The sequence below is a fragment of the Aulonocara stuartgranti genome (assembly GCF_965226115.1).
Source record: "Aulonocara stuartgranti genome assembly, chromosome: 5".
Lineage (NCBI taxonomy): Eukaryota > Metazoa > Chordata > Actinopteri > Cichliformes > Cichlidae > Aulonocara > Aulonocara stuartgranti.
In genome coordinates, this window is record NC_138943.1 from 35,392,798 (window position 1) to 35,418,640 (window position 25,843).

Consider the following 25,843-nt stretch of genomic DNA (forward strand, 5'->3'; position numbering starts at 1 on the left):
AGGCAAATGCTGGAGAAATGAAAGAAAGATTTCTGAAGTAATATATGCTTTTTTTCTGTTGCCTCTTACAGTGGATTCTGTGAGCAGCATTCATTTTTGTACAAGCGGACTGCCCTGCCTCTGACAGACAGGGAGAGGAGCATCTTCAGGTTTCAAAAGTAGCATTAAACAACAGTAAAGGTCAGCCATTCAGGAAAACCTGGTGTCCAAACAGGCTCATTAAAACTGCTATCCTGCAAAATTATTCATTATAGCATTAAAGTGAAAGAGCACTTAGGATTGAGTTTCATGTAATGCCATCAGAGTAGAAGTCTGACCCACTGAAGTTATTATTAATATAAAACAGCTAATATTAATCTCTTCATGTTTTACTGAATGTAAAAACAACCACTAATACAAGATTGGAGACGCATCATTGGGACTGGTCAAAATAGTCCAATCAGAATACAGGAAACAGTATTATGGTCTCAGTGGAGAGCTCAGTAAGTTCTTTCGAGAGGGTGAGAGCAGATGTAGGCTCTGTTCTCCAGGACCTGTTTGGCAATCTTCTTGATGTTGGCATCGTTGTTCTCAGGAGAGTCTGAAACGAATTGAGACAAGAATCACAAACCACGCCACACACTCCGATCAGACGTAAACACAGCACTTGATCATAGCGCTGGTTAGCTTAGAGGTCATTAAAAAAGTGCACGGTGTGAAAATGAAAAGCAGCGGGTGGTTCCAGTGTTGGTATGTGCTGTTTGGTGGGGAAATTCCACAACACATGCAAGTCTTTTGTACTAAGATGTTGCTGAAAGAAGAAAAAAAAAAGTCCCACACGGATCACGGTGCTGTTCTCAATTACCGTTTTGTGTTGTACTTACGTTTTTGCAGCTGAACCATCCAGTAATTGTTCTTAAAGAAGGCATCGTTGCAGAATGTGTTCGCAAGCAGCACCTAAAAAAGCAACACCAGTAAACATTTGGCACCTCTATCTGCAAATACTGTACACATAATTACTGAAAACCAAAGGTGTATTGCGTGCACCCTCACATTTATGGCTTTTAACTACAGTGCAGAGACAGCACAGCGCTGCCCATCTGAAACACAGAGGATAATATGAAGCATTCGCTGCCCTCTTTAAAGGCTTTCTTTCTTAAAGTCTTTGTGTTGAGGTTTTGTTTTGCATCGCTGTTTCTCATTACGAACAGGACTCTTTTTCAGTCGTCTTTACACTCCATCGTCCTGCCCTTCACCTAAATCTGCTCCAGGAACAACCGCTGTTCAAATGAAGGTAGTGTGCTACAGCTTTTACCTCGATCAAATAGTAAAGTGAAAGTAATAAAAGTGACGGCGAGTTTTATTTAACAAGTCTAAACACAAGCTGATCAAAAGCCTAATTAAACACGTCAGCAAGTGAAAGGAAAAAAAAAAAGAAAAGAAAAACACACAAATATAGAATAACAGACGTGGAGCTGTTTTAATTGTTTGCAGAAGGAACCGCTGTCCTGCAGTAAGTCAAAACAGCCAAAACAAACCACACCAGATAAGATTATACGATTTAATAGAGCCTAATAGTGAGGAATAAAAATCACGTTCAAATTCTCCGTGGGGACTTTGATTATGAGCTGTAATGCTGGAACCATCCAAAGTAAACTTCACACGAGCTGCTAGACTCTGAAATGTGTGAATGATGACATGTGCTCCTGTAGAAACCTCATCTGTGTGATGTCAAAGAACTAGTCTAGCCACAAACATCAGTTTGGGTGGTAACCATCAAACTCACAAATAAAGCACTATACCATATCAATAACTAGGGTAGATGTTTGTGTACACACACACAGTTCAAAACAATTACACAATACGATAATGAAAAAGGATTAAATTTGATAAGATTGGCTGTGTGACTAAATTTGTAATTCACCTCAAAGAGCTGAGACATATCCTGCTTTATGCTGCTGTTAGTGTGAAAGTCTTGAGTGTTTGGCCAACAGCAGAGTGTGACTGCACTGCATGTTTGGGAGATTTTCTTCTTGCATCTTACTAATAAATCAGGAAGCTCTACATCCGGTCCACTTCATGTGTACGTGGCATGTGTGTTACTGGGGACCTGAGTAAGTGCTTTGCTGAATGTGATTCGTCATACGTTGAGAAAGTTTGTCCGGTTAGGCCCCTCCAATGAGCCGTTCAAGGGAAACACTGCCAAAAGAAACTACTTGTAACCAAAGTGTCCTCATGCTGACGGTCGAAAACTCAAAGTGGGTCCTACAGAGACAGCTGGACAAGTGAACACGATTTAATCTGAATCTTTTTGTCTTTAGTTTCTTACGATAAATGTGGATGAGCAGTTCTCTAGCATTCGTGTTGAAATGTTGTCCAGAAGTGGTTGGCATGGCTCAAAATTTCACCTGCTGCATTTTCCTCCAACACTAAGACGCAAGCTGAAATTACAGTTGTGTAAACTCCAATTCTTTACAGACTCCTCACGCACGTGAAAACATTAACTCAGCCGCTGTAGGTGTGAGCTGGGCTGCTGCAGGCTCTGCAGTGAACATACCGATGCTTATAGTGTGGGCTAAGTGAGGCAGCTGTTTACTGTCAGCCTTAAACAGCGTAAACACAGAGGAAGTGATGTGTACAGAAATCCTATGAGATCGATGGAAAACTGCTCTCGTTGTGGCAAACAAACAAGTTCAATATGAATATTTATTCTGCGTGTGCGAGACTTCTAAACTGTGTGAGTGTGCACAGAGCGTACAAACCTCGTGGTCGTGATTCCTGAGGCCGATGCTAATGGAGCGGCTCGCTCTGGACAGGACGGCTGTCATAGCGTACATGTGGATCAGCACGTCTGCCACCCTCTTCAGGACGAGCTGTTCGTCCACTATGGTCTGACATCATCGGGGGAGAGGAGGAGAGACATGTGAGGGACAGTTACCTCAACTTTAGCTTTTGTATTCTAGTGACGAAAACCTAGTCGAGTCACTGTGCAAGTACTGAAGAAGCACACGGTTAACTAGCATCGAGCTTTATTGTTGTCCTGTTGCCATGGGTAAAACATGTGAGTAAAACTAATCAAATGAATAAACTGACATAGTTTCCATTTCCATCTAGATTTCAGAGTGAAATAGCAGCTTGGGGCTGATGGGCAGTTAACACGTAGAGCTAAGGAATGAGTTTTCCCTGCATTGTAACACTACAGATAATCAGTCCTGTAATGACACTGTACAATTACAGCATGAGCTGTTAGAGCACGGCTTTGATCCATAGCAACAATTTTCTACTTAAATGCATCAGTTCCTCCACCCTGCCTGCAATGAGACCATCTTCTTTAATAGCTTTGTCCCAATTTCCTGAAAATATCATTAAAGAGAAGAAGAAATGATTTGCATGTGCTGTTAGCCTTTAAACTTTTCACTGCTTATTTTCTTACATGTAAGCAGCCTGAACCTCGATATTCAAACTCTTGGCAAACATTTAAGTCCTCTGAGGAAAGTTTGTGTGTGCTGGATCTAAACCAGTCAAATGATACAGGAACAGAATCTGGAAAACTTTCCGGCTACCAAAAGGTTTATAGCTTCTTTGGGTAAAGCTGTGATTACAAAAGCACAGTCGCGAAACACAATTTGAAGCAGCTGTGTAACAGACAAACACCACCGCTCATTATGAAACAACTTTCATATTTACATGATGAATGGGAAATTTGCTCATAGAAACTGGAAAGCTTTGAGCGGGAAAATCCCACAGCTGCTTTTCCAGAATCAAACGCTACCTTTCCATATCTGTAGAGCAGGCTCTCCACAGTCGACCCAAACAGGCTGACGTTCTGCTCCAGCTTCTTTGCACTGTCCTGCAAACGGAAACAGAAGATTGAAGAGCTTCGACAAAAAACACTTCACTCATCTAACACCACAATTCTCTTACTTCCAAGCTGGGATGCACCACTCCATCTTTCCCCGTCAGGCCGAGGTCTACTGAAGCTCCAAGCGAGGTCCTCAGTTTCTTGCCGACCATGCCTATCGCAAGACCTATATTTCCTTTCTTCATCTCCCTGAGGGCACAAACAACCACGTGCCTCTAAGCACAGGCAAACAGCTCCATATTTTTCTTAGGAAGTGTGAACACAACACAACTAACAGAAGGGGCGATGTAGGACTTAAAAGCAAAAACCTTCAAACCTCAACAACACCTTCAGATTCTTACTTTATTTTCCCTGTGAGGATTTTGCCAGCGTACTGCATTCCAGTGAGAGCGATGTACATCCTCAGGATTTCATTGGTACCCTGTGAGCAAACAGTGGAATTGGACTTAAGTTAAGAGTTTTCTGTGTCACGGGAAGTGGCTCTCTGATGGTTGAACAGAGAACTCGGTTGTGAGCAGGCAATGTTTTGCTTTCAAAATCAGCTGGAAACGTGACGTTTTAACGATTTCTTTTATTTACTGCATGTCTTAAGTGAAATGCTGATTCTCTGCTGGGGAGCACGTTTTATTCGTGCAGGCTGTACCATACTCACATCACAAATGAAGCCCAGCTGTAAAGTTACATGTACTGATTTGGTGATGCAGAAAATGTTTATACACTTGATTCTAATCACAGAACACACAAACCAAGCCGACCTCAGCTGCACAGTCAATATCCACCAAAGTGAAACCTGTTATCTCTGACTAACGAAGAACGGATGGCCGCGTTGAACTTCCCTCGCACTGTACCCCGCAGGTGTGCGTGTAGGAGTGTGTGGGATTCTCTGCTGTAGGTAAGCAGGGAATTTTGCTACATTGTATTTTCAAATTTTAAACTTTCTATCAGTAACAGTGAGTGTGACTGACTGACACAGTGAGGGGCTTTGATAATGATGGGTCTGGAGCTTTCTATGTAAAGTGCCCGAAGATGATGTGTTTCACCTCAAAATTAACTGTTTACTTCAATTTCATCTATTAAGAGCTTTGTTTCAACAGTAAAATATGCCACCTGGTGGTTGCTGACAGAATGAACCGTCTCAACAGTCCAGTATCTTTCACACAAGGATTTTAAATTTGGCAGCACAGTGGTTGCCTCACAGCAAGGACGTCCTGAGTTCAATTCCAGTTCCAGTTCTGGGGCCTTTCTGTGTAGAGTTTGCATGTTTATCCCATATTTGTATGGGTTCTCTCCGGGTACCAGCTTCCTCCCACAGTCCAAAGACATGCAGTTAGTGGGGTTAGGATAATAGGTGTGAATGTGAGTGCAAATGTTTGTTTGTCTCTATGTGTTGTTAGCCCTGTAACAGACTGGTGACCTGTCCAGGGTGTACCCTGCCTCTCGCCCTAAGACAGCTGGGATCGGCTCCAGCGACCCTGACAAGGTTAAGCAGAAGATTCAAATTCCCAATGACCATAAAAATACTGGGATTTGATACAGCATTACAGTTTGGAAGACAAGGTTTAACAAATGAACTGTTAACAGTTTTTTGATGTGTGTCATGGAGAGGAGAGGGGGGCACAGAGTTCATCTTAACTATGGCTGGGCAAAAAGCTGAAGGGCAGGCAAGATTCGTTTTTTGAAAAGGAAACAAATACATACGGTTTCACTCTAGCACAAACCAAGACTATATCTAGCCCTCAGAGTTTAAACACTTATGTATGAGTACCTCAAAGATGGGCAGGATGCGGCAGTCCCTGACGAAGCGCTCAAAGGGATAGTTCTTGGTATAACCCAGACCTCCGAGCACCTGAAGAGCCTCGCTCACACAAATCCAGCCTCCCTCCGAGCTGAACACCTGTACCGAAGATGAGGAACACACACCGTGAGTAGTTTCATAAAAGTTTCACCTGAACACAGACGACAGAGCAAGTGGTACCTTGACCATGGCTGCCTCCAGAGAACAGTCTGGAACGCCCGGTCTGTCCATCATCCCTGCTGTCAGGTATGCCATGCTCTCCATCACGAAGGCATTGAGGGCCATCATTGCAAACTTCTCCTACAGAAAGCATAGAAATCACAGTATTTAGTCACTTCTGATCAGACTTCTGATCAGACTGGAAGGTGTCACAAGCTTCCAAGTGAGGGGAGAGCATACCTGGATCATACCAAACTCACTCAGGCTTTTGTTAAACTGCTTCCTGGTAGCAGCATACTCAGATGTCAGCTCTACAGAAGGCCAGACAGAGAAGCCAGACTTAATAAACTTAAAACACTCACAACCGCTACCCAGTTAAAACAACAGCTGAGTGCTTACCGATCAGCTTTTTAATCATTCCAGCACAGGAGCTGCCCATACTGAACCTCCCCGAGTTCAGGATGTTCATGGCGATCTGTCCGACACGCAGCACATGTTTACAAATATTACAGAATCTCCGTTGTGTAGACAGATGAAGCTGGCTTTAGAGCTTACCTTAAATCCACCTCCAATTTCTCCGATCACGTTCTCTACTGGTACTGGGACATTATCGAAGGACAGCTCACAGGCTAAAAGGTTACAGCGTTGAAACATAAATGACATGAAAATGGCCCAGCGTCTATCAAACTGCCTTTAAGTGTTGATGAAAGGCTTACTGTTGGATCCCCTGATGCCCAGTTTGTCCTCAGGCTTGCCGCTGGCGATCCCTCCAAAAGCCCTCTCCACGATGAATGCAGATATCTTGTCTTTCTTTACACCATCTACTTCCACCTCAGTCCTGGCGAACACGGTCATGATGTCCGCCATGCCTCCGTTTGAAATCCAGATCTGACAACATGATTCAAGTCAGGAGCTTCAGTCAGAGGCTGAGTTGAAGTCTGAATTAAAACTTGGTGGAAACTGTTCCTCTCACCTTGGAGCCGTTGATCAGGTAATGTTTTCCATCTTCAGACAGGGTTGCACGGGTCTGAATGGAGGCTGCGTCACTGCCACTGTAACGGACAGGCTGAGTGTCAGTGGAGCAAAGACAGCTACGTGCTCAGGCACATGGCGTAGATGCCATCATCACTGTGTTAACGCTGGCTGATGCATCACATTGGGTTTTCAATGATGACTTTGGCTTGCAGTGATTTGAAAACAACCTCACTGTTTAGTTCACTTCAAGCAAATAACACAATGAGCCTTTATCACCAAGTACTAATCAGAGGAAGGAAAAGTGGGAACACGGGTTCTGTGGGTGTTTCTGTGGAGTCCAATCCAAACAGCTAATGGTCTCTATCAATACATAGTATTTCTAAAGTCATTGGGAAGTGATTCAACATCTGTGACATCAGTCTTTATCTTGATTAAACAATGTCCTGATTTAGGCTGTAATCATGGTGCTCTGTACAGTGTCCTGAATCCTGTAACCGCCATCTTTAACCACCGTTTGGTGCCCTGTGGGCGTCAACGCTGAGCAGTGACTGAGAATGAACCTGCAGATACAATCAGCTGAGACGCTTATTTTCAGGTTGCTGGGTTTTAAAACGTAAACTGCAGCCAGTTACCTGGATGGAGCCTGACGCACACTGACAGTTTTCATACTGGGAGTCTACTGACAGTTGCCAGGCTACCCCACAGCCCCCTAGTAGATGCAAACGTAGAATAAATGTGATTTTTAGGAAAGCTGACATCTGATTTTGAGGTCAAGATCTCCAGGATCACTGCTCGTCTGAGATTTTCAGTAGCTGTACCTACGTCACCTCGTTCTCAGGTTATCTTATTCAAAAATTAGAGGGGCCACGCCGCCTACCTCAGATGTTTTACTAGTCTTCTCCTGTCCAGCTTTGTTAAACCTGTGTGAAATGTAGCTTCAGCTTTCTGTTTGTTAGCTTTTCTGCTGTTGTACCACATCTGCTTCAAGGTTCAAAATGTTGTGTGTTCATAGAGGGTTCGTAGAGCTATGTTCTTCTGCATAGTGAGTGTTTGTTTGAGTTACTGTTGCCTTCCTTTTAGCTCACAGCAGTTTGGCGACTCTCCTCTGACATTTTCTCGCAGGCAGCTGTCACTCACTGGATAGTTTCTCTTTTTCTGACTAAACCCTACAGATGGTTGTATGAGACAATCCTAGTAGTTTCTGAGATACAAGATCCAGGCCACATTCAACGGCACTAAAACCACCCTTCTTCCCCACTTTGATGCTGGGTTTGAACGAGTTTATATGCCTAAATGACTCTGATATTGAGTTGCTGCCTTGTGACTGGACGATCAGATATTTGTTCTAATAATAGTTCAACAGGTGTACCTAATGAAGTGGCCAGTGGGTGTAGAGATAACCTGTTATTTGTGTTCATCAGACTGTGCTTCACTGCTGTATGAGCAGAGTTGGAGCCACAGAGGAGAACGCTGCGGATGACATGTGCATGGTGTTCTTTACCTTCCGGGCTCTGTCAGACAGAAAGCTGCGATGTGCTCCCCTGAGGCCAGCTTGGGCAGATACTTTTTCTTCTGGGCTTCATTGCCTGCTATCAGGATCCCCTGAGAGCCCACAAATGTGTTAGCAAATCCTCCAGATTGTCCACATTGCAGACACAACTCCGTATTGTATTTTTACCTTCAGTCCAATGGCTTGATGAGCAGCCAGTGTGACGGCGATGGAGCCGTCTAAGGCGATGATCTCATTCAGTCGTGCATAAATGGTGTGGGATAATCCAAGACCCCCTGGGATTGAAAAACAAATGATAAACAATAAAAACAGAAACTGCCCCACTGTGTCTCGCAGTGGGGCAGTTTCTGCATTTCCATCTAGCATGGATGTGTCAGAGAGACAGCTGTGGAGCCATGATGAAGTCAGGATCGTAGTGATGTTTCAGGGAAACCCCACTACGGTCGATATGTAGCTTTGACTTGAATCTGTACGTGTAGAAGCTGCACTGAGGCAGGAACCATATCTAAATCTAACAGCATGCCACCTGTTCATTAAAGCATTTCTGCGCTGAGCTCAGACAGAGTACCATTTAGATGTCAAGTGTGAGAGCTTAATTGAACCTCTTGTGCCATAAAATACACCCAAATATACTGACCTGATACTTGAAACGCTGCTGATTAACAGCAGATAACATACTAATATACTCATAAAGTAATGACGTTAAATGTTTAAAGTCCATTCAAACAGTATTTCAGTATTTTAAACTGCGCTCTGGGATTCATGTCTCCATGTGTAAAACAAAGCTGTTTGTAGAGTCTGTGATCTTCTTCTTCTTCTGTCTATCCTCAACACCAGACCTGCCATAGCAGATGGCTGCCATCACTGAGCCTGGATATGCCAATTAAAAAGGAGTTCTTCCTCCCCACAGTTGCAAAGTGCTTGATTACAGGGGATTGCTGGGCTTCTCTCTAATACCATACAATTGTCATCAGCCGTGCCACGAGATGAATGCTTTGTTTTAAACTGACATACATTAAAAAAAATGTTCTGGGAAGTTAAATCCCCGCAGTGGGTGCAGCTACATATTTGATTTGGCACAGATATGATGCCAGATGTAGTTCCTGATGCAACCCTTCCATTATCCAGTGTTGGCTGGCACTAAGTGAACACTAGCTTGCAACCTCCTGACCAGATGTAATACCATCTGGAAAGCATCTGATTGACAACTGCCTCATTTTTTAGCATGATAATGAATCCAAACACAGTAGCAGCGCAGTAAAGCCATACCTGGAGAGACAAAGACGCAGTGCACACTATAGGTCATGCACTGGCCTCCCTAGAGCCCAGACCCCAACATTATCGAGATCATCAACACAGAACGAAAGGCAGCCGACATCCAAACAAGAGCTTTGAATATCATCCAAACAGCCTGGAGAGATATTCCTGAAGAACACTTAAACAAAGCTGCCTGAGATAGTTCAGACAGTCATACGAATATGGAGTTCCAACATTATTGGAATTGTACAAACTGTGTTTGTTATGTTTACACATTTCAATAAATCTCTCCGTGTATTTCCCATTTTCTGAGCAGAATGTAAAGAAATGAAGGACAGCTCCAGCACATTAGTGTAAATCACTAGCTTGAAACCATAGATTATATATAAAATATGGATCCAGCCACTGTGACGTCATGCTTTGAATGTTGCCATCTTGGTTTTCTGAAACCAGCTGTTATGAGCTAAATGTGGGTCTGACTGAGAAACCAAAGGTTGGTGGTTGTGGTTTGTATCATATCCAATTACACACCAAGTTTAATTATGGAGTTCCACAGGGTTCAGTGCTAGGACCAATTCTGTTTACATTATACATGCTTCCATTAGGAAGTATCATTAGAAGGCATCACATACATTTTCACTGCTATGCATGAAGCCAGATAACACACACCAATTAGTTAAACTGCAGGAATGTCTTAAAGACATAAAGACCTGGATGGCCGCTAACTTTCTACTTCTTAATTCAGATCAAACTGAGGTTATTGTACTCGGCCCTGGAAAGCTTAGAAATATGGTATCTAACCAGATTCTTACTCTGGATGGCATTACCTTGGCCTCCAGTAACGCTGTGAGGAACCTTGGAGTCATTTTTGACCAGGACATGTCCTTCAACGCACATATTAAACAAATATGTAAGACTGCGTTCTTCCATTTGCGCAACATCTCTAAAATTAGAAATATCCTGTCTCAGAGTGACGCTGAAAAACTAGTTCATGCATTTATTACTTCCTCACTGAAAAGCCTTCAGCTAATCCAAAATGCTGCAGCAAGAGTCCTGACAGGGACTAGAAAGAGAGAGCAGATTTCTCCTGTTTTGGCTTCCCTTCATTGGCTTCCTGTTAAATCCAGAATTGAATTCAAAATCCTGCTCCTCACATACAAGGTCTTAAATAATCAGGCCCCATCTTATCTTAATGACCTTGTAGTACCATATCACCCTATTAGAGCACTTCACTCTCGCTCTGCAGGCCTACTTGTTGTTCCTAGAGTATTTAAAAGTAGAATGGGAGGCAGAGCCTTCAGTTTTCAGGCCCCTCTTCTGTGGAACCAGCTTCCAGTTTGGATTCAGGAGACAGACACTATCTCTACTTTTAAGATTAGGCTTAAAACTTTCCTTTTTGCTAAAGCATATAGTTAGGGCTGGACCAGGTGACCCTGAATCCTCCCTTAGTTATGCTGCAATAGACGTAGGCTGCCGGGGGATTCCCATGATGCATTGAGTTTTTCCTTTCCAGTCACCTTTCTCACTCACTATGTATTAACAGACCTCTCGGCATTGAATCATATCTGTTATTAACCTCTGTCTCTCTTCCACAGCATGTCTTTATCCTGTCTTCCTTCTCTCACCCCAACCGGTCGCAGCAGATGGCCCCGCCCCTCCCTGAGCCTGGTTCTGCCGGAGGTTTCTTCCTGTTAAAAGGGAGTTTTTCCTTCCCACTGTTGCCAAAGTGCTTGCTCATAGGGGGTCATATGATTGTTGGGTTTTTCTCTGTATGTATTTTTGTAGGGTCTGCCAATATAAAATACCTTGAGGTGACTGTTCTTGTGATTTGGTGCTGTATAAATATATAAATAAATAAAAGTGAGTTGAAATAAATGCCACTACGGGTGTCCACACAATCAGACTTCTTTTCTGCAACCACAGGAGGAAGTTGCCCTCTGCTGGCCAATGAAAAGAGTGCAAGTTTCAGGCACTGCTTCACCGGCTTTGCTTTTCAGAAAGAAGGAGCTGCATCCATCTGTTATGTATAGTGCAATGTTGAAACTAACTAGTAGCCTTAGAAGAGTTGTGTATAAAAGCTACATAGTCACACAAATTATATGAGGGAGGTGTCGTCCTTAAAAAATACCCTAAATAAAAGAATGTAAAAATAAGTAACAACACAGATCAAAGTATTAGTATAATGTCCAGAACATTGCTCTTAACTTCTAACTTCACTTTGGGGCAAAGTCGGGTGGAGTTAAAGTTCATCTCAAAAATGCTTTGAAATCAATTTTCACTCATATTTTCAGATGGATCCCGAGACACGAGACTATCTTTTAGAAGGGCTTTGTTAAAATCATCTCACCGTATTCTTCAGGAATCATGATTCCAAACAGCCCGAGATCCTTCAACCCCTGCAGAGTCTCCAGGGGAATTGTGGCCTCTCTGTCAATTTTTGCTGAGTCAACTGGCAAAGAAACCCCAAAACAAAAACAAACAAAATCCAGCAATTCCAATGTCAGTCATTTAATTCCTCTGATAAATCATATCTGAAAGTCATTAATCACGTGCATGTACTCAATTTCCACCTCACCATCATCACTGAAGAACTTCTCTACCGGTGCAACAAGCTGCTTTATCTCCTCCACCTCATCATTTCCAATTTCTGGATAAGGGAAGACCTCAGCCTGGAGAACGAAACAGGCCTTTTTAGAGATCGTAACAGGGTTATGCATCTATGTTACCGTCCAAGTCATATTTTTGTGTTATATAGTTATATGCTTCTAATCCATCATGTGGTGACAGTGTGAAGCATGAAATCCTGCAGATAAAGCTGATGTTCATATTAACTATGAGAAAGGAGAAAAAGGTCATGTCTGTAATTCTGACTGTGGCCTGGGCTGGTTTTAAATGATTCTGAACCAGCTCACCTGCCCATCAGCATCCAGGGTTTACTCAGAATGGTGCAGAAACCACGCAGTGAGTGGCAGGTACAGAACTGTAAGACTGCAGGCAGCAGAAACGTGACTGAAAAGTAAAAGCTGGTGTGGTGAATCAAGAGCATGATTCCCCTGTGCTGACCTGCCTTGTGCCAAAAGTAAAGACTGATGTTGCTGTGTAGGGAATCTTTTCTCTCCACACTCTGAGATCCTTGAAGCAATCACAGCACTGTAAGGGTTGTTGGTAACCATGTGCATCCCTTTATCGCCATGATTTACCCTCTTTTAATGGCCTTTTCCAGACTCCAGAAACAAATCCTGCAGAGAGGCCTTGGGATGTGTTATAGAGGGAGACTGAAAGCGTGAACGGTGTGATGATTCATGTCAACATGGAGGACTCTAAAGAAAGACGTTTCCACTGTGTGAGATAAACCGACCTTCCTACACGGTAGCTGGTTTTCCTTTGGGTAGATATTTAAAGTCTCTTTCACCATTTACCCCAAACAGGTGAGACAGTGCCTCAGCCTCAGTTTTTTCAAGCTTCCCTGCATTTTATGCGTCTTATTTTTCTGGTGTTGCGTCTAAGGCCCTTTGTTTCGTAAACGATACTTCTTTCAAAGCTAGAACGCTGGTGATTGTTAGCTTTGAATATAGTTATCATCTAAAGTACAAAGTCTTTTCTGAGACGACTTCCTCCGCCCGTCACTAACTTTGGAGAGGCTTTCTGGCAGCTCTTTTCCTTTACCTTGTTCACTTGACCGAGGAACAGATCCTTCGCATACGCCAGGTGTCTGCAGTGAGTTTTAATGCTCCTCCGCTGCTGCAGTCTCAGCTCTTCTTGCCCAGCATGCCTCGCGTGACAGCCAAGCAACCGCTCTCCGATTCGAAAGGTTCGAGAGACGATTAATCTGTTCATGTTCATCATTCTATTAGCAAAGATCTCTACTTCATACAGCCATCGGTCTGCTCCCGAACCCAAGCAGCAAAGTACCTTTCACCCGTTTCTGTCCCATGCTGATGACGTAAGAGATATGTTCGAGAGGCGTTCTCTGACCCATGTAAACTACAGACTTACAAATGTGACCGGTCTTCTATGGGTCTTCTAACACATACATACCGAGCTTACTGGTAGTGTAACTTTGAATAAAAATTATGTTTTGTTTTGTTTGTGTTTGTGTTTACAAAAAAAAATCAATATCTTTGTAAAAAATAACTCTCTTACCAACTTTGATTTTTATTTTTCACGTGTTCTTTACAGAAGACCGCGGTCATAAAGACTGTGACTTTTAAAAAGTGTTTGTTGAATTTTATTTTATTTTATTTACCATGTTATCTGTATATAATGTATATGTTCACTCATGTTTTATTACTAAAAATATGCAATTCGTATTTGTAGCTTTCAAGTAGAGCAATCCCAGGAAAAAAACAAAAACAAACCCATACGTGACTCCATGATCCTCCGTCTCGCTGACTATAAGCCCTCGAATTTAAAGTTGGAAAGCACAAGACCTTCAAAGAAATTAAATTTCGTGTACGTCATGAATACTAGTGCCATTGGTTTTTCAAATTTTCCGACGGTACTTGAACATATCATAGCAATACATGCAGGACTCCACTAGATGACGTATTCTGCAAAGAAACCACTCAGCCCTAGAGTAGAGAGGGCTCTGCTTCTGACTTGTGCTGGAAACTGGACCTAAATTATGGACAATAACTTTTTTCTTTTCTTTATCTACATGTGTGTAGAATAATTTTCACCACCAACTAAGATATTTAAAAGCTGTATAAATAAAAGAAATAAAAAAAAAATTTGCACACACCCTACTGACAGAAATAAAAACCTGGAGCTGGTTTGCTTCTGTATCATTGAATGTGTACTTGTCTAATACATGCTGTTCTTTGCTGGCAGAGGAAATGAAGCCCTGTACTTGGTCCCTCCCAGGCCGCATGATGACGTTGTCCTGCTGACACTACGGATGTGGCCCTCATTGCTGGAATCTATTTTTAGATCCAGCCTCAAGGGCCAGACAGACAAACAGGGCAAACTGTCACTCAGACCACCTGCCACAGTTAGGCAAGTAGCCAAGGCATGCTGGCTGTGCGAGACTGAAAAAAGAATAAGAGTACTGCAGTTGTGACCTTCATCAGAGGCTTCAACTTCCTGAGAATTTTGTTTAGGTTGATAGAAATATCTCAGCGTCCCTGGTGGCCTCTGTATTGTTGGAGCTACGTGAAGGGGAGGAAAATAGAAACACATATGTATCACTCATGGGCAGGACAATATAGCTACAGTGGATATCATATCCTCACTATTGTTTCATGGAATGTAGGGATTTTAAAGGGGAGTTCCACTAAATTCACACATAAAGGTCATTTTATTCGTCACAAGGTAGTACTCGCCCTGTTGGAGTACTTGTACAATGTTTTCTGTGCTGCTGAATTTAAAGCTGAAAATAAAATCTAGATGATGTTGTCAGGTCAAAGTGAGGATGTGGAGTTTCAGGTTTGCATGAAAGTTCATGACCAATACAAGATAATACGTAAATGCACGAATACATGCATAGTGTGCACTAAATCTAATAATGGAAACACTCTAAGAAGACCAATTCTGAGCTAATCTAGTCTCAGTTACTGTAGATAGTCCTGTCCTTGCACACTCTGTTTCAGGAGCCAGTGGTTAACTAACAGGGTTAATAGTTTTAACCCCTGCTCTTGAGCAAGACGTTGATCCCCAAAGTGTAAACACTGGCAGTGCTAGATATTTCAAAGCACTTTATCCTGCTAGAGTAGACTGTGTACTGTCACACTGGCTGTAGGCTGAGTATACAAAAGCCAAAAAAAGTCTGGTTCCACAACTATGCAGTCTATTTTAATTCAGTAAAATCTACATAAGGGACACTTTTAAGAAGAATAGGCTATAAAGACTGAATATATCACATATACATATTAAAAAACAGTTCTTTAAAGGCCCTAGTTTCTACAGCTATGGGACCATCATTGCGTAGAGAAGCCTTTAAAGCACTCTTGAGAATATTCTATGACTTCTCTCAGAAATGTAATACTGACACCTTTAAGAAGAATGAAGAAGCAGCCAGAGGTTCTGGAGCTCTAGTACATCTTTTCCACTGATGCAGTGCCAGTGGCTAAAATAGAACTCTTTAAACTCTTTAAAGACCACACTGCTACAGAAAAGCCCCACATGCTGGTCTTAAATTTGTACCCCAAAGATCAGTGGCAATCAGAAGAAATTCACGGGTGATTGCTGATCCAGTGTGCTAACATTTCCTTTCCCATTGGAGTCACTGCAGCTTCCATGACAGTGTTTGGTTCTAAAACTCTAAAACAAGGCTGGTTCTCCAAAGGTGCCAAGGAAGAAGTCTTGAGGAAGTCTGGTCACATGACTAGGATGACTGCATCACAGAGATGCTGTCCTAAGATGTTTTGGACTCATATAGAGTTCCCAGATTCTCAGCCACCACACCATGTTTGAGGTTAGGAAAAACCTTCTCAATTCCCGACACAGAACCCTTTGAAGTAGAAAAGCCTGGTGTATTTATTTTCAACTGTTGGCACCTGATAGAGTCCAAAGTGGCCACTTTGACATGTTTTGTCTGGATGCGCTTTAGTTTCTTATATTTTCCTCATTTTTTGGTAACCTTTTGCTCTCAGTCTCAGGTGGAGTTGTTGGACTGGCATTAAGTCTCAGGTTTTCCTGTCTGGACAGTTCTTCCCACGCCTGTTCCTAATGGTGTGATTAATGAATAATTTTGTTGATGGGTGGTGATTGTCCTTGCTGTGGTTGTCTGTAATCTCCTGTGCCTGTGTAATGCTCTTTCTCTGTGAACATGCTGCCTCCAAGTCACACATTCCTGAAGACTGTGAGCACCATCAGCTGCTTTTCTCAGCTCTGGCATGCCAGCACAGTCACCCTCAAAGGACTAACCTCTTCTCCACCTGCTTGCCAGCTCTCCACCCATCTCCTCTCAGCAACTAGCTAACCAAGTATACCTCCTGAGTTCTGAGTAAGACACTTGAAAACTCTCACTCTTACCAGTATCCGTCTTGCTGCACTTCAATAAACATCTAAACCTGCCAGCGTCTGCTCTTGGTTGGTTGTTCAAACCAGCTTAAGACACAGTAACAGGTGAGAAATCATATTTCATTACAGAATGAGTGTGGACATTAAAGGGAGTGGTAAAGCAAATATACAGAGAGCTCATAAGGCACATCTATCTGCACAGCTGAGGCTATTAGAACATATCTGCTTAACTCTGGTTCTAATGTATACACCACAGATCTGCAGTGAAAGACCTGCAGTCAAAACAGTAACCTGCAATACTGCAAGACTGACCTGGGAAATGTTTGCAGGTGAGACTGATCTGGAAGACTATGCCAGTTCAGTTCTGGGATGCAGACACTTTTGCATTACAAAAAAAGGACAATAAAGCTGTACAGCAAAGCAGGAATGCAGCCTTCAGGTCAGGGTACAGAGGAGCCTACAGCTCAGCCATATTTACTTCCTCCTCTCCATCTGCTTTCACGCATTCACTCATTTAGGGATCTGAATTCAGCCTACAAGAAGTGTAGCTCCTTGATCTTCCCAGTCATTCATCTGACACCAAGAAATACCAAGCAGGATGCAAACAGGCAGACAACTGCTCCGATTTGACTGTATATCATTTTATTTTGCGTTCTCAACATTGTCACAGTACTAGTTTTACATCAATGGGTATTTTTCTACTTAGAAACAGAATGCATAATAAAATAAGAGCACTCCTCTCTTCCCTTTGACTTCAGAAGTCTGGCTGTGAGTGTGAGAAAACAGAAGCATCTCAGGAAAGACGACAGAAACGGTGTTAGCCGTGTAACAATTGGCTGTTCATCTCTAGATCCTATGATAATTCAGTCCTGTCGGAGGCAGAGAGAAGCAGTTTGATTATGTAAAGATCACAAGGGAGCAGGAATGCACCTTCAATGTAACTGTAGACACTGAATAGTAATAATAAGAATAATTAATAACAATAATTTACAGACTATTTACATATGTTACTCATTCTTTATTACCAGCTTGCCATTAAAATATTTCCTCCATGTCCAGCCCTCTTTACTTTTACTTCAAGTCACATTAGATTCCATATTTACACTCAGCAGTACGCTGCCAGGTCTTTATACTCTACAGTGGAAATATGGGTGAAATGCATGCCGGAGGAGAATGATGCACAAACAAAAAGACACACTAGCAGGCCAAAACTCGTCTAGATGTAAACAAGCACAAGTCAGGGAAGTCGTAGCTATGCTGGAAGGTTAAGTTCTAGTCAAGCACGCCGCTTGACAGAGCAACGGTTGAAAAAACAACAACAAATGAAACCAAAAAAAGAGAGTAGAAGAAAGAAACAGTAGGCATCAATGGCATGCAGCAAAGCACCTCACATGGAATCTGGACAGGTTTCACAATAGATCAGTGCTCTGAAGGAACTGGAAGGTTGTAGGGTAATAAAAGTAACTCGGGCTCCTTTTTTGGGATCTGCCTGTACCTTTACTCTCTAATAGCCTGTTGGTGTTCGAATCCTGGTCTGAAGACAAACTTTGTGATTGGTCGGGTACAGCGTTGGGTTTTAAATACAGCCCGCAGTAGATTTCATGTTAAACTGATTTTAACAATGCAATATTGGCACTTTCCTGACACTGTAGCACAGAAACTGCAGCCAACTATAAGGTGTGAAAGTTACAGGAGCCTACAGTGCACGGACACAACAAAATCTATTTTAAAGGTACTTTTTGTAAGGACATATTGCAAATTGTACACATGCGTTAATCAAACTTTCACCACCAGGAGGCAGTGGTTTTCTCAGCAGGTGTGTTGAAATGTTTACGGAGGCGTCGTTCTTTTCATTTTTTATGTTTTTTATTGTGTTGCCTTTTGCAGGCTACCATTGCAAATAGCAATGTTTTCGTAATGATTTACCTGATTTACAAGTTGTAAAGTTACATTTATTTCAGCACCATCTTGTGGAACAAATGTGCATTGCATGAAAGTACGGCTGGGCCTTATTTTAACTTAACCCTGTAACGCCAAGTATATCATAATTGATACATGAGATTTTTAGACCCTTACATTATCAGTGTGATTTATTTTTTCCTGAAAAACCTGAATAAACTGCACAATAAAATTTTAAGCAATCAATTGCATAAAAATGCCAGTTGTAGCAATAAATTAAAACTCATATATGCAAATTGATATTTCACTTCTTTTTTTGTAAAAAATGAAAAGTGAGGTTGAATAAACACTCTCAAATGAATTTTCTGGCAGTTATTTCTTGGTTCAGGCTTTTCAGGGTTAATCCCATACAGAGATGACGTCGATGAAGTCATAGTATTTGGTTTCCCCCCCACATTATTTGACAGCTTCAGTTCATTTCAGAAGTTTTTTATTCTAATGGAATAGATTTTAAATACGTACCTTTAAATAAAATTTTACTTTTTCTACAAAAAAAAAGAAAAAAAAAGAAAGAATCTAATTGGTTTTTTTTTTTTAAACATTACTAAATGCTTTACAAAATCAGTAATAAAACTTTAAGAAGCACAAGCTCTGGGTTGCCAGGTTGTAAGGTCTTGGCAAATCTACATCCTCACTGAACATTTCCAGGAAATACTGAAGCAGTTCTCATAGTTTTTGTATCTTATTTGCTTAGAGTATCACCTCAATAAGAGGCAGGTTATACTGTTTTATGTGAGAGTGGAGGGGAAACTGTGCCAAGTGTGGAACCTGCTTTGTATATCAACGAAAATCACTTGAAACTGCCCTATGGACTTTGCACAAACTCTAAATTCTGCTTGCACACGTGGGAGGTTTTACTTGTGCTTTCCAAACCAGAGTGGAATCATATAAAATTGCTTATTAAACCTACTAATGTTTGGAAACTCAACAGAGCACCTTTAGCCTGTGGAAAAAATTTGAAAATTACATTTGAAAATCTATATACTGATAACATTGTGCAGCCAATCAGAAACTAAATGGCTTAAAAAGAAGGAGAACAGAGCTGTAACTGCTTGTTTCAGACAGCGCTAAACTGAGTATGTAATGGATTATTCTGAACAGTGAAAAGCATGCAAAGCTACTGCAATAAAAGCAGAGAGCTAAAAAACAGTGTAGCAAATACCATTTATAATAATCAGCCAGCTGCAGACTACGGATTCCTGGAAAAAAAAGCTACTTTTGGCTGCTCTTTGCCAAAGCAGTTAGCGCCTCATGTTTGATGCCCGTCCTTACACAAACACCAAGGGATCTGTGTCTCTTCTCTGGGTTGAAGAGGGGACGTTTGGCTTGTTGGGTGAATGTGTAAACTACTAGACTGTTAGAGAGAAACCTTAAAAACGTGTAATTTATAGTATATCATAAAAATGTGTAATTTCCTGTATAACTGGGTAAACATTAGGCCACAAGACACTTTCCAGAACCTGGCAACCCAAAAGTTGTCTTATAATGAATACAAAGAGCATTTCTAAGCGTATTATTCAATCAAACATTATGAAGCAAGTACAAAGTGTGGCTTTAACTGAGGGCATATATATTTAAGAATACTGATCTACTGGACACCACTTGAAAATGGTAACGTGTGCGCCGCTGACAGACAGAGAGAAAATGTGAAGATAAAAGTTTCCTTTTTAAATAATCGATTATCACTCTGATTTTCAAATGACAGAACACACAGAGCTTCCCCGTTACAGCTTTGATCAGGTCCTGCTTTAACTACAGTTGAACACTAACGATCCAGTTTAACTACTGTACTGCATGTGGATCGGGTTAAAATACAGATTTGGTTACTTATCGTCTGGAGTGACATGAACACATCGCTGACTTCGGTTAGCTGTATTTGAAGAAGTCAAAACTATTCTACCATTCTTTTTTTTTTAAACAACTGTCAACTGTAACACTGATATAGTTTGGGAGTACACAGTTTGAAAATAGCCTCAAGATATAACGTTACATGCAGTTCTTTTCTGTGACACTCTGCATCAGTGTGAAAGGTCCAGTTCCTCCAAATCCATGTGGATACTTGCACTTCACTGAAACACTGAGAAAGAAATGCCAGAGGACGCCGGAGGGAGAAAGTAAAGGGCGAAACTAACAGAACGACCAACAGATTGAACTTGTTCTTCAACAAAAACAAACAACAACAACAACAAAAAACAGTAAATACATATTGCACTAGTTTAAAAAATGCATCTCACAGTCTTTAAGCAGATACAGACTAACTCCTGCCATTGATATCAGCTATGTAGAATGAGCGCTGCATCTGTTGCTTTCAGAAACAGAAAATATGCTCCAGGACAGCAGCCCCCCTGCCTCCGCTCCACACACACACCACAGATACTGTGCACGGGATGACCGGGAGGTACAAGCAGCCATCCCATAATATGTCAGAAAGATGATTGATATAAAACCGCTCTCCGTAATGAGTCAAGCATAAGGGCGCTGTCACCATCACAGAATGATAATTATTGATTTTTGCTCTGTGGCGTCCATCCCAGGGAAAAAACCTCAAGACAAAACAAAACAGTCAGTTACGGCACGCTCGCCGTTCCAGCAGACGCACGGGGAAACCGAAGAGGGAGAGGCCACGCTCAGCCAGCTGAGAGCTTCCACAGTGGGACATGTTTCCCTGCTGCACAGTTTCTCCCTCAGTTTCCACATGAAAAACATCCAGCGTCGTCCTCCTCCCCCTGCAGGACAGACTTGCAGAGTCCCACCAGGCTGCAGGACAGCCTTTATATATTCGTATTGTTCATTGGATTCTAAAAAAATAGTTAAAAAAATAAAAGGAGGGCAGGCAAGCAGCGAGTGCCGCTGGCTTCCTTTGCTTTCAGAGCAGGGGAGAGAGAGAGCTCCGGCCCGGAGACACGTGCAGTGGATGAGACTGTAGGTGGGCTGGAGTGCAGCAGCCCTCAACAATCTAACTTCTAGCTCAAAGGCAACCATTCACAGCAGTACTCTTGCGTCCGACTGCCTAACTAAGAAAAGCTTTGATTGGTTTCTTAACAGTGAAACTACGCCATCTATGTGCAAGTATAATACTGAGAGTTTTCATCGATGCTGTTTGTTCTGTAGTAATAACTATAATAATAACATTTGATATTATTATTTTACAAAATACTATGCACAATATACATAAAGCAATCTGTGTGACTAAATTAGTAAATGCTTTAATAATTGGCACATTTATCACTGCTAACAGAGATATCACAGTGCACTGTGAGCTACTGCTACATTAAATACTTGCACAGCCACGGCTGAGGCTGAGCTGTCGTCTTCGTGTCTGTTCAGCCAAACCGTCTTGACAACGTTTAAAGTTACTGTGTGAAGATTAATATGTACTTCTTGTGTAAAATACTAGTAAGCGAGTTCCGGTAGTTTACTGAGAAACAAACAGTAGTTGTGGTCTTTGTGCATGCTCTTGTCTGTTGCTCCTGAAGCGGGTAGACATGTCTTATGTCCTGAAACAAAATGATAGAAGCGGCTCTAAAAGAAAGGAAAAAAATCTGAAGGAGGCACAACGGGATCTCGTCTGGCTTCGTAGCCCCAGACCGGCGATGCACAGTGCCACCATCATGTCAGCCCAGGAGGAAAAAGTTCAGCTGCAGGGTCCAGAGAGGACGACCTGCCCCTCACACCACTGTGCTGATGCCGCTGTGCTTGGGCTTGGTGCTGCTGGGTCCCTGGGAGGATGGTGGCGGTGCGCCGTGGTGGTGGGGAGGGCCGTGAGTGGGGTGGGTGGAGGAGTGCGGTGGGTGGCTCCCGTGCCCATGGGGCCCGTGAGGATGAGCCGGGTACGGCTGCTGCTGGCTGTGAGACGGGGGAGGGTGGTACTGGTGCGGTGGGTGCTGCAAGTGGGCCGGCGGGTGGTAGTGGTGATGGTGGTGATAAGGGGGTGGGTTCTGGGTCATGTGGCAGAACTGGGCGTGGTGCGGGTGCATGGGCACCGGTCCTTCCGTCTCCACGCGGGCTGTGTGGTGCAGGTTGGCTGGGTGCGGGGTGTGGGAGATGAGAGTAGGGTGCAGCTGGGGCTGAGGGGTGGGGCTTGGCGACTTCACACGCCTGGTGCCGAACAACGATCCGAGCAACGAGGAAGAGTTGGGCAGGGACTGGGCGCTGTGACGGGATGGGCAGTCTCGGCTGGACGGGGCTCTCCGCCGCATGTGAGGACTGCTAATGATGGACCCCTGCAAGAGAGAAGGCTGTCAGATCACACAGACAATCACGAGATCCACAGCAGACAAACGCACACCTGCACTTTCGTATGCTCTGCAGCGTGCACAGCCTCGCTCAATTCTTTTCACAGCGACACCGACCACATGACCAGCTACAGCTGATCTCAAATCTCCCATGATTGCTTGTGCTGCCTTGTGGAAAAGCATCGCCATTTCCTTTTCCAGTTCACTGCCTTTGTTTGTCTATCCATGCTAACATCTCACGCTCCACTCTCCCTAAATGGTCTGGAGGCTCAGCTTGCCGAGCCTGTCAGAGCCTGCAGTGTCTGCGCTGTCATGAGTAGACACACAGCTCGTACGTCTTCAGCTCTGACAGCAGATGCTTTTGTGAGTTTTCATCACTCCTACCTCTGGTTTCTGAGCTCTCTAAATACATGTAAAATCACTTATGGATCTGTGGACAACAATCTGACACTGCAGACCTGAATAAGGTTTTTTGCCATTTGCATGCAGCTCATACTTTTAGATTTACTGTCTTTAACTTAAAACAGAAATTTCCCCCAAGCCTGGTGAAGAAGTAATTTGTACATTTTCTTTACATTTTCATAGCACAAAACACACAATAAACGATAAATATAACATAAGATAAATACAACACAGTCTAACCAAAATTAATAAAGCCATGCATAAAGTGCACAATGAACTTATAATAGATGATCTTCAAAATCCAAAAGTTCAGCCTATTTAATTATGATCTATACGTGTGTTTTTACACATGAATACTGCTAAATTAACAGAGTTGCATAATATTCTGAATGATTTGCGATGGTGTCAGCGTGCTTTGAAGGTAGTGCATTTTATTTAAATGACAAGGAAGGGTAGTTGTGAACTGTTTTTAAAAGTTAAACACTTTGAGCTGGAACTAATTGACTTGTGATGTTGGTTTATAGTGCTGAAGGAATTTAAATCAATCTATTTATACGGCGTCAAATCACAACAACAGTCACCTCAAAGTACGATATAATGTAGGGTAAAGACTGCAAAAATACAGAGAAAACTCCAATAATCAGATGACCTCTATGTGGAAGCCCTTGGTGACAGTGGGAAGGAAAAACTCCCTTTTAACAGGAAGAAACCTCCAGTACAGCTTGGGGGAGAAGGGATGGAGTAGATTCAAAGTAAATGTGTTTTAAATGTGTTTTAAAGCCTTTAATATTTCTGTGTTCTGTTCTAAAACATAAAATACATTTTAAAAAATGGTAACGTAGCGATCATGCTTCAGTCCCAGTGATTCTGAATCTAGTCTGAAGTTTTTCAGAGATGGAGAAATAGTAAGTTGTGGTATCTCTTCATGGGACTTGTGTAGTAATAGTTAGATTCAAGCTAGCATTGAAGTAAACTAAAAATGTATGCTAGTCTCAAATCATTAAATCAAGTTAACTCTGTCAGCCATATATAAAACAGACCAGGTCATGTTCTCATTACTTTATAATTTACAGTATCATTTTTTTATTTTTGAATTACTCATCTGAATCTGCTAACATAAGTTATCAATGCAAACAATAGGGTAAAGACTTCCATATTATCCTGTAATACAAAGGTAATGCAGAACACTGGACTGGAGCACAAACTGGAGGAAGTTCAGAACAGTCCCACTCTGAGTAGGTACAACATATCATCCTCTATGTTGGATAAGTGCAACAGTGAAAAAGGACAGGACTTTCTTGTTGATGTCAGAGGTCTGTAAAAGAAACTTCAAACTGTGTCAGCATGCAGTAGAACTGTCAGGATCATCCTGAGTGATCAAAAAAAGGACAACATTCGGGTAATGGCTAAAAACTGTTCCCACTACAAAAGCCAAGATAACTCAAACGTAAGAGCCGATCATCAACGGAGCTGTCAGGACTTTATTAGTCGTGCCATGCTGTGTACGTGAAGGGTTAACATGCTAGATGCAACATCATTCCCGTTCTACTCAAAACATGCACAGCAGCCAATATGCTCACGACTAAAACACAGACACTCAAAAAAAGAGAGAAAAACACTACAAAGAAACAATGAAACAGAAACTTGTGATCACAGTGAGCAACGTAAAGTCGGAGGACAGCTCAGCATCAGTTGATCCAAACTTACTTCCATATTGCTGTCTAGTGATCCTGCACTGCTGCGTCTCCCACGCTTGCCTGCCCAGAACATGTAACATGACAGATAAGACATGCCTGGTTAAAATATGGAGGTGCACATATTTCTTGTCTGCGACGGCAGGATGCTAACACGCTAAAGTGGTACACGGCTAGCTGGTGGCAGACTAGCGTGGTAGAGGGAGGCGAATAAGAACTAAAGGAAATGGGAAAGGAACAAGACACTGCTCCGAAACAAGGTCAGAGATAAATCTGTGCAGTCAACTTGAGTCACTGCTGGCAGGAAACCTTCCCATCAGCAAAACAACTGATCTGACTGCAAGAAAATGATGCTCATGTCCATTAAGATGAAAGACTCCCAAGGGACAGTTCTAAAAAAGACTGGGTGAAATCAGGGGCTAAAATATGCAATTATAAGCAATATTCAGTGTTTTAAACTCAATGTCACTAACTAAGGAATGTCAATGAATGTTACTGACTCAGGCTGATGGTCTAAAATTCTCAAAGGAACTATTACACCCACAAAACTGTGGCTCTCCTCATAACTGGTACTTGTAGATGTGTAGAGCTCCCCTTTAAAGATAGAGAACGTTCCCCGAGAACATCTAGGCTTCCGAAATCCAGATATTGATCAGGCTTTTAAAGGCTGTCCCCTCATTTACCAAAAAGACACACTGATAAAAAACGACAGCTCACTTCAGTCTTCGAGGTTGCTTCCTCACTTTGAGGTCATTGAGTGTGCTTGTGCAGAGCCGACTGTCTACACCCCGCCTGAATGGTAACATTAATTCCTCTTACTGCTAAGACTCTCAAATTGATCGCACTGACCTACATAGCTCTGCCTCCTCCCCCTTGCGATGCAGGATTATTAGTTGATAGCCTCTGGTAAATTATACGTAGGCCCATTAGCAAACACACCCATCTCTATCTCCTTGCTTCACTGGCTCAGACACTCTGTACCGGCAGGATGGCCGCCATGCCGTATTCCAAGTTTCTAAATCGATTAACATCCAGAAGGAGTAAACAGTGTCATGC

At 42.4% G+C, this 25,843-nt stretch overlaps 2 protein-coding genes across 14 annotated transcripts in view; both read right to left on the minus strand.

The window, feature by feature from the left end:
• Window positions 1-29: 29 nt before the first annotated feature.
• On the minus strand, window positions 30-13,486 carry acad9 (acyl-CoA dehydrogenase family, member 9). The gene is made up of 18 exons (XM_082533575.1): window positions 13,204-13,486; window positions 12,113-12,206; window positions 11,885-11,986; window positions 8,449-8,555; window positions 8,272-8,372; window positions 6,769-6,847; window positions 6,512-6,683; window positions 6,351-6,424; window positions 6,195-6,270; window positions 6,036-6,106; window positions 5,817-5,936; window positions 5,607-5,735; window positions 4,183-4,262; window positions 3,904-4,030; window positions 3,752-3,829; window positions 2,742-2,870; window positions 864-936; window positions 30-580 (listed from the first exon to the last, which is right to left on the minus strand). Exons 1-18 carry the CDS (start codon window positions 13,381-13,383, stop codon window positions 480-482), a joined length of 1,893 nt encoding a protein of 630 aa, XP_082389701.1. The 5' UTR covers window positions 13,384-13,486; the 3' UTR covers window positions 30-479.
• A 4,975-nt stretch (window positions 13,487-18,461) lies between these two features.
• iqsec1b (IQ motif and Sec7 domain ArfGEF 1b) overlaps window positions 18,462-25,843 on the minus strand; it is a gene marked incomplete at its 5' end in the record, with an annotated part of 239,537 nt that continues 232,155 nt past the window's right edge. For 12 of the 13 annotated variants that reach the window (XM_082533540.1, XM_082533539.1, XM_082533534.1 and 9 more), the window contains 2 exons: window positions 18,462-22,679; window positions 24,801-24,850. In XM_082533540.1, the coding sequence (XP_082389666.1) occupies window positions 22,125-22,679; window positions 24,801-24,850 (605 nt within the window). In that variant the 3' untranslated portion in view covers window positions 18,462-22,124. The remainder of the gene's footprint in view (window positions 22,680-24,800; window positions 24,851-25,843) is intronic. The other variant, XM_082533537.1, reaches the window with a different exon arrangement.

Bases quoted from the DNA above. Each gene is read 5' to 3' on its own strand.
- acad9 (XM_082533575.1), bottom strand. From the start codon at position 13,383: ATGATGAACATGAACAGATTAATCGTCTCTCGAACCTTTCGAATCGGA. The intron at 6,107-6,194 runs GTAAGCACTCAG...GGCCTTCTGTAG, and splicing joins AATGATTAAAAAGCTGATCG to AGCTGACATCTGAGTATGCT. The intron at 5,736-5,816 runs GTACCACTTGCT...TCTTCGGTACAG, and splicing joins TGGAGGCAGCCATGGTCAAG to GTGTTCAGCTCGGAGGGAGG.